Genomic DNA, 8,114 nt, shown 5'->3' with positions numbered 1-8,114 from the left:
ATGTACAGCACTAAACCAGAGTCCTGCTTTCTTTGATCATGATCAGAGAAGCTTGCTCTTTCCAGCATCTGCTCTTAGTAGGCTGTTCCAAGTATAGAAATACAGTGAAACAGGCAAAAGCAAATTGCTAGCGGCTGAAGAGAATTGTGGAGGAAAAGACACCGAGAACAGGGTCTTCGGGAAATTTTTATAACACTTTGTAGAACATAGTTTCTTTGTTAACATATGGTCATTCATCAGGGGCAGATTGGTCCTGAGTCATTGTGCCAATTTTTTTTTTTTAATGACCAAGAAATGAACCAACTTCAAGTATTTTAAAAAACACACAAAAACATCCTTTATTTTTATACAGCAGTTTTAGTATAATGCACAAACATGGGCCTGTTTAGTGTTTCTCAAGTTCATTTGCCAATGTGAACAATCATACAACACTGTACAATTCGCTCCCCTTACCCTCCTATACTTGTGAAGCAGAGATCTGCTATTCTGGAATGCACCGTGCTCCATTTTTAACACTGTAGCCCCACTGAACTTTATTAACTTGAATAACAAGAAGGGACCTCAAAACTAATCAGCCTTGCTTTATCCTCAAAGCTGCTTTACCAAGCAAGGGAATCCCATACTGTAATTGGTATTCCACAATTTAATTGTTCAGTTCTTAAATCTAATGTTGCAGCTGTGTTAAATGGATACCACAGCTTTTTAAGAACATGAAAGTAAAATACATCTGTGAAACAGAAAGCCGAGCCATCTCTTGATCAGACATGTTTACAGTATCATGAGACTTTCGAATGGTTTGTATCTCTCTCAAAAGTGATAGAAATGCCTTTCAACCAGTTATCTTAGAGTATGTGTGTATGTGTGTATAGCTATCTGAGGCCTTAATTGTTGAGACTGGACAACAGTGGTATATTCACATTAGTCCTGGCTCCTTCATCATTTGGTGAAACAGAAATGGAATCCTATCCACTTGTTCCTTTAATCTCCAAATGCTGTTTTCAAATCAACTGGTCATATTTTAAAACAGTTAATAATTTTAGCCTCATGAAAAAGATGGGTGCAGTATATCAACCTTCCAGAAAAGAACATTCAGTGTGGTCTCCTATAAGTAATAAGGTAAAACGGATAGTTCTTTCAACTTGAAGGCAGCAGTCACAAATGCTAAGGTCTTTTAGAATTATATTCTGTAATAGCCTGAGTGTTTCAAATCAGCAGCCTGCTTACTGAGCAAACAAATATTCATGGAGAAAGAAGTGTCTTACAAATGACATCTGCTTTTTTTTTCATACTGAAAAGCTTAACACATTGCAAATGGGAAAGCGAAATGGTTATTAAAACTGTGTGTGACAACTCTAAAAACCTATCTGAAAATTAAATAAGTAATCCTCCTTTATGAAATAATTCAAATAATTCAACAATGTTGAATCTGAATTGACACTGTTTTGGCTTAACTTTATCAATTGAAATATAAAACAATTTTTTTAAAAAATACCAAGCAGCAAAGATGAATTGGTTTTTTTTTCCCCCTTTACTCAAAACTTTCTAACAATAATACTTAAAGTTACACAAAACCATGAAAGACCACTGATTTACCCCTGAATCAAGCTCCGGTTTACTCAGTATGTTGAAGAATTTCTACTTGATGGGGATTTTTTGCCTAAATCCTGTTGAGCTGCATTAGAGATACACCTCTTCTATAAATAAGGGCCAATTTAACAAGATAACTTTGTTTTCAGCTATTGTATTACATTCCAATTCATTTTTAAAAAGTGTTCTCATAATTAATTTTTTTTCTAACTCTGCTCTTAAAACAGCAACAAGAGCTGCATAATAGCAACTGATCTAGCAGTTAAAGTCTTTGGGGTCTAATAATAATAATAACAATAACAATAATACTTGTGTTTCCTTGTGAGAGAACCGCAACAATATTCTAGTCCTTTGCAGACAGAATTCAATCTGGTTAAAAACAGACATAAAATGCTTCTCTTGGATTAGGTAACGGTGAAGCAAAACCTGTTCTTAGAAAAAGAGAAATGCATTCCTATTGTTGAGATCCCCATCTCCTCCTTGTAACATCATTACGGTTTCTCCATGGGAGGGAAACTTAATCTTCAAGTTCAAAGCTCGTTTCATCATACAATTCAGGACGAGATGACTTAGCGTGCCGGGAATATTTCAGACACAAAAAATCACCCAGTTCATCTAGAGCGTTCAGGACCTGAAATGCAATGTCAGTGTATTAGAAAGGGCATACTTAGCGTTTTTAAAAAGACACACACACAAAAAAAAGACACATACTATTTTAGTATGGCATTTAATGTTGAACTATTATGAAGAACTCATTTTTTTCAGAGGTTCTACATAAACCATGCATTTACAAGTTTCTTGTGGTTTCTGAGAGCTGCTTCTATCATCTTGATGAAGTCCAACAACCTCCCCTGGATTAGAAGAATTTTGCATGGTTCTGGTCTTGATGCAAAGGCATAGTTTTGAAAAGGGTGATAAGGTCTCTGCATAAGCACAACACATATCCAGAATATTCTTTGTGTGGGTGTACTAGAATAGAATAGAGCTGGAAGGGACCTTGGAGGTCTTCTAGTCCAACCCCCTACTCAAGCAGGAGAACCTATACAATCTCAGACAAGTGGTAGTCTAATCTCTTCTTAAAAACCTCCCATGATTTCTGAAGGCAAACTGTTCCACTGGTTAATTGTCTTCGGTGTTAGGATTCCAGGTTGCTTCTCTCTTTGATTAGTTTCCATAACTTTTCTACATACTATTTCCATGACTTTATTTTCCTTTATCTGCCTTTTAAGCAGCATTAACATGTTTGGGAGGAAGAAACATTATATGAGTATGTGTTTAATCTTGGCATTAAACTAAATTAAATACATCTGAAAAAGGATTAGCGTACTGCACCATTATAAATCAAAGTACACACCTATCTTACTGAGCACTTACTGAGTTATTGAGGATTTTTCCTGACAGAGAACATTCTGCCATATTGCTAGGCTGTGGCTGAGGTAGGCTGAATCTGGATCAAGATAATCTAATAGGGAGGTGGCGTTTTCCATAGAGAAACTTTTTATGCAGGCATTCTAGATGGTAAGGAGGAGGAATACTGGAGGGTCAGCACCCTTGCTTGGCTCTACCTGGCTTCCTACAGGATCGGTGCCTTCCCTCCAGGAGGCATGATTCTGTTCCCTCTAATCATTTTTTTGCTCTGGCCACCATAGCAGACAGAAGCTTTAGAATAGAATAGAATAGAATAGAATAGAATAGAATAGAATAGAATAGAATAGAATATTGGCCAAGTGTGATTGGACGCACAAGGAATTTGTCTTTGGTGTATATGCTCTCAGTGTACATAGCAGAGCGGGGTTTCCCCCCCCCTTTTTGTTCTTTTGGTTGAATGAGGACATTGGTCTTAAGAAAGTGCAACCATGTGTCTCCCATAAGGTCAAATAGTTTCTGTAACACACATGAGGAAGTAAGTATAGAGACAAAGGAAAGAAAGATGGACAGGAAGGGAAGTCTGGCCTAGTTGGTTGAGTAATTTTACCTGCCATCCTGTAAAAGGACTACTGTGGGAATAGTAATTTGAAAAGTGACCTTTATTGTGGTGCTGTAATCCTAAAGGAATACAAACTTCCGTTTTTCTTTAAAACATTATATGTCTATAGAATTAATTTTTAAAAATTACAAATACATTTCTGGTGACCCTTTTTTTTGAAAAATGTTGGTTCATGGATACTTTATTCTTGCTTAAAAGACAGAAGGAGAACATAACCAGGAGGTCTATGCAGATAAATTTGAGAAAACTCTTCTTATATCTTTCCATTTTAGGAAGGGAATAATGATGACTGAGATATTTTAAATTAAGTTCATGTCATAGCTCAACAGTGTTTTTATAAAAAATGGTTTAGTTAGGTTTAAATACAGAGAAAGTATGAAAAAGCAAAGGAAAAAAAATAGCCATACTGTGTCCAAACACTCTGGAAAAATTATATGGTTATAGTAACATTTTTTAAAAAGTTACAAATCCTTTTTTGTGGCCAAAATATGTGCTTGTCTTCCACACAAAAATAATAGCCCAGTTAGGTCATTCCTATTGATTCATATTCAGGGTTCTTTTATTTTCCAATTACTGCAGAGAACAGGTCCTGCCTGTCTCTAGCAAACATAAAATTCTTTAATAGGCCTTATAATACATTACAGCTCTTTAATGCGTGGTCTTTTCCAATTTTATTAAACATATTGGGCTTAAAATCATTAGGTGTCTTTCAAGAACAAGCAGAAGAATAGCAAAACCAGAATATCCAAATATTTGGATAATAAATTATTATAAATTTTATTTAAGGTTCTGAGTTCATCAGGACAATATAGTCAAACAGAACATTTATAGACGATTAGATAGTGGCCCTTTTCTTAGAAATGCGATAGAATTATTATTTAATCACATTTTGACAAGGTTTTCCGCAAACCTTATTTTCTGCTAACTCTAATCTCTCTTTAATTATTCTTTGGAAACCTCAGGAAACTGAGGACACAACACTGCTTCTCAAATCTTCTCCAAATACCATAAAAATTGATACCACTGTGATACCATTGTAAGGGAGGTGACCTATAAGAACTAGAATTAACAAAAAATGACTTAAATTGCTATCAGAGATCAATAATTTTTTTAGAGAATAAGTGTGGACAGGCTGTTGGAGCCATGCGGGCATAGGCATTATTCATTGAACACTATAGTAACTTTCAATAATTGCTGTACGAATGGCCATAACTATTCTGTTCTTGAAATTCTGGCCTTCACAAAATCCCACTGTCACACAAACACAATTTGCAACCTTCCCTGCCAGCTTCGCGGAAACAAAGTCAATTAAAAAAGCAAGAGAAGTTAGAAATTTGGTCATGTTAGTTCTTGATTAATAACTGATAGTGTTAAGTCATAAATTCCACTATTGATGAGAACAAAAATATATAATGTATTTTTTATCCATTGTCTATAATGGTGTGAATATTTATTTTAATAGGATTTCAGGATTTTTAAAGGGTATTACTCCCATAATTCATAAAATAATATATAATTTTTTAAATTTTGTAATTCTGCTCCCTTTCCACTTTGACAATTTAAGAATTCTACAAAAACTCGAAGCCTAATGCAAGTGCATTCAATAAAATACACTGTTTAATCTATACTTCCTATCTTTCTAGCAGCAGTGTGTTCTGATGTTTCTAATTATCTAACTTAAAAGCTCCAAAGCCTCTCTGATCAAATGAAGCTTAAATAAGGAAGGCAAAATTACAAGAGACAACAAAGAAGAGAAATTTAGTGAGGCTTCTCCCAAGGCCCTCCAGGAAGTGAGGTTCGTAAGTCTATCTCTGTGCTTACCGTGTCTAGCATCTCTCGTGTATGAGCAGTGGACACACAAAACCGAGCCCTGGATTCTGTGATTGGAGTAGCTGGGAAGCCAACTACAACCACACCAATGTTTTTGGATAACATGAGTCTTGCAAAAGCCCTGAGGAATAAGGAAACAAAATGAAAGACAGCTTATTTTCTTAAAATGCCATTATATTTAAAAGAACAAGGAATAAGAATTGCAAAAATAATACCAAAACATATACATATTCTGATGATATAAGAATCAATGTTAATTAAAAAAAAACACCTTCCAATAGGATTACAGCTACGATTAGTTCTTTTTTGTATTACTGTGCATGTATATGATATGGACATTCAAAAACATTTATTTGGTAGGTTTTAACAATACAATGGCATATGAATAAACAACAAGGGGCTCCTAGTCTCACTTTCCTTCCCCAGGGTTGCTTTTAGTAAACTACACTTGATAGGTTGTAATTAAATTGTCTAATTGTGGCTTCCACATGCAGTTCACTATTTATTTCTGATTCCTCTCCAAAGGATCATTTAATAAATGCACTGAATTGAAAGCTAGATTACTCTATTATCTGTCTGTCTGTCTGTTCCAGTTCATCTCTCTCCCATCCATCCATCTTCTATCCATCCATCATTGTTCTTCTCCCTGCATCTCCCACTACCCTGGGTGTAGTCTTATTGATGTGCCATATTCCTGAGCATACATAGTGTAAATCTTTAAAAGGCTATTGATAAGCTTAGTTTAAAAAAAAAAGGCTTGTCCTGTTTTGGTAATTCATTCCCATTAGGATGAGAGACTCTCATTCTGGCTGAATTCATTATTTTTAATCATATAACCAGTGAGAGTTTACCCATTGCTGAAATAATATAATAAAGAGAACTTGCAGCCTGCTTCCTCCCCACAAGATTGCATTGAGGGAGGGTAGGAGAAAGCCCCAGTTTGCTACAGGTGACTACTACCTATGTTCCTCTTACAGCTTTTAAACATAATTACAAATGAACTGAGTTTAAAAATTATATTCTGAAAATTTTGCACAGTTTTTTTGTGTAGCAGGAATTAACTTACCCAACTTTACCAGGTAAATAAAGAAGTAAAGGCACAACTGGAGAATCTTCATTGCCATAAATAATGAAGCCTAATTCACGCAATCTTCTTCTGAAGTACCTTGTGTTTTCTGCTAGTTGATTGATTCGTTGACGTCCTGAAAGAATGAATGAATTACAGAATTCAGAAAAATCATGTCTTATACTTGCTACCTAAAGACAAAAACAGAAGTATAGGCATTTACATTACAAAACACTTATTTATTTAAAATAAATTAGGAGCTCATCAGTTCTGAAACGTATGGTGCAAACTGTAAAATGGATTCATGAAATTATTTCCAACAAATACATTTGCTTAAATTATCAGGCATAAACAGCAGTAATGATGAGACCAAGTGAGATGGACATTCAACCTTTCGATTTTTTAAAAGAGGTTTCAGCATAAGCACGTAGAAGAACAACACATTTTTCTCCTCGGAACGAATTTACCATTTGTCCAATCATTTTTCTGCATGTTTATTTTAGAAATGAAAGAATTTCTAGACAACATGTGCTTAAACCATTTTAGGGAAGAAAAGGAGTGGTACTAATGGAGAGGTTCCATGCTCTGTTTAACAGACTTCTTTTAATAGAACAATTCTCTTTGTTGCTTTATATTTGAAAAGGGGAGGAGGTGTGAAATGATTGCCTCATTTCAAAGCATACTCTCTTTTTCTTTTCAAGAAAATAGAGAATGCTTCTCAACTCTACTGAAAAACACATTAGAAATAATTAGATGTTCAGAAAAAATATTGAACTCCCACGACAATTACCACCTACCTCTATCCTGCTTGAATACAATCAACTTGGATATGTCAGGATATGCAAATCTATCTAAATCTGATCTCAGAACCATTGCCAAGACCACTGACACCCTTAAATTCCTGTTCCACTTCCCTGAACTTGTGCTAGCCTAGGAGTCATTTATCCTTTCGGGATATGAACAAGAATATGAAGGAGCAAGGCAACAAGGTATCATCTTATTCAATATAACTTTTAATGTTGTACAGTTGAAACTGGCTAGCTGAACATGTTTCCAGAACCACACTGCATCTTACAAATGAAAATACTGATCTGATGGAATTGTTATTCAGCCACTTTCAACTATTTGTGAGCCAGTCAGTGAACATCATCTCACCAGAACAGTCTGTCAGTAGCTGCTTCTCTAAGTTATTGTACACTCTTGGCATATTTCATCACTGATAGTATCTAGCCACCTGTCTTTCTGTCAGCCTCTTTCTGATTGCCTTCAATTTTTTCAAGCAACAGACTCTTCCAATGACTTTGCGTTTTATGTGTTCAGAATATTTGAGTTTCACCTTACTATTGTTCACTAACTGCTTTCACTGAGTAGTTGGAGGGGGCAGTTTTATTTTGTGGACCCTTACAGGTTTCCACAAGTTTTGGACAATTACTATCCAATCTTCAATCTTCTCTTAGCTGTGTAAAGGTAAAGGCTGTGGGGACAGTGATTCAAGATGACCTATGATATGGGGCACTCTAGAAGAAATGAATTATCTAGACCAGGGGTGTCCAACCTTGGCAACTTTAAGACTTGTGGACTTCAACTCCCAGAATTCCTCAGCCAGCAAAGCTGGCTGAGGAATTCTGGGAGTTGAAGTCCACA

The 8,114-nt window shown here is 35.5% G+C and overlaps 1 protein-coding gene across 1 annotated transcript in view; it reads right to left on the bottom strand.

Annotated features, from left to right (window-relative positions):
• Nucleotides 1–316: 316 nt before the first annotated feature.
• SPTLC3 (serine palmitoyltransferase long chain base subunit 3) overlaps nt 317–8,114 on the bottom strand; it is a 98,933-nt gene continuing 91,135 nt past the window's right edge. The window contains exons 10-12 of the mRNA XM_026668503.2: nt 6,471–6,606; nt 5,396–5,525; nt 317–2,218 (exon numbers count right to left, since the gene is read on the bottom strand). Coding sequence (XP_026524288.1) covers nt 2,105–2,218; nt 5,396–5,525; nt 6,471–6,606 — 380 coding nt within the window. The 3' untranslated portion in view covers nt 317–2,104. The remainder of the gene's footprint in view (nt 2,219–5,395; nt 5,526–6,470; nt 6,607–8,114) is intronic.

This window comes from Notechis scutatus, chromosome 1, assembly GCF_049901735.1.
Source record: "Notechis scutatus isolate UNSWTSFEM ecotype Mainland chromosome 1, rNotScu1.2, whole genome shotgun sequence".
In the NCBI taxonomy this organism is placed as follows: Eukaryota; Metazoa; Chordata; class Lepidosauria; order Squamata; family Elapidae; genus Notechis; species Notechis scutatus.
Note: the sequence above shows the minus strand (reverse complement) of the source record. Positions and strands in the feature narration are given on the sequence as shown.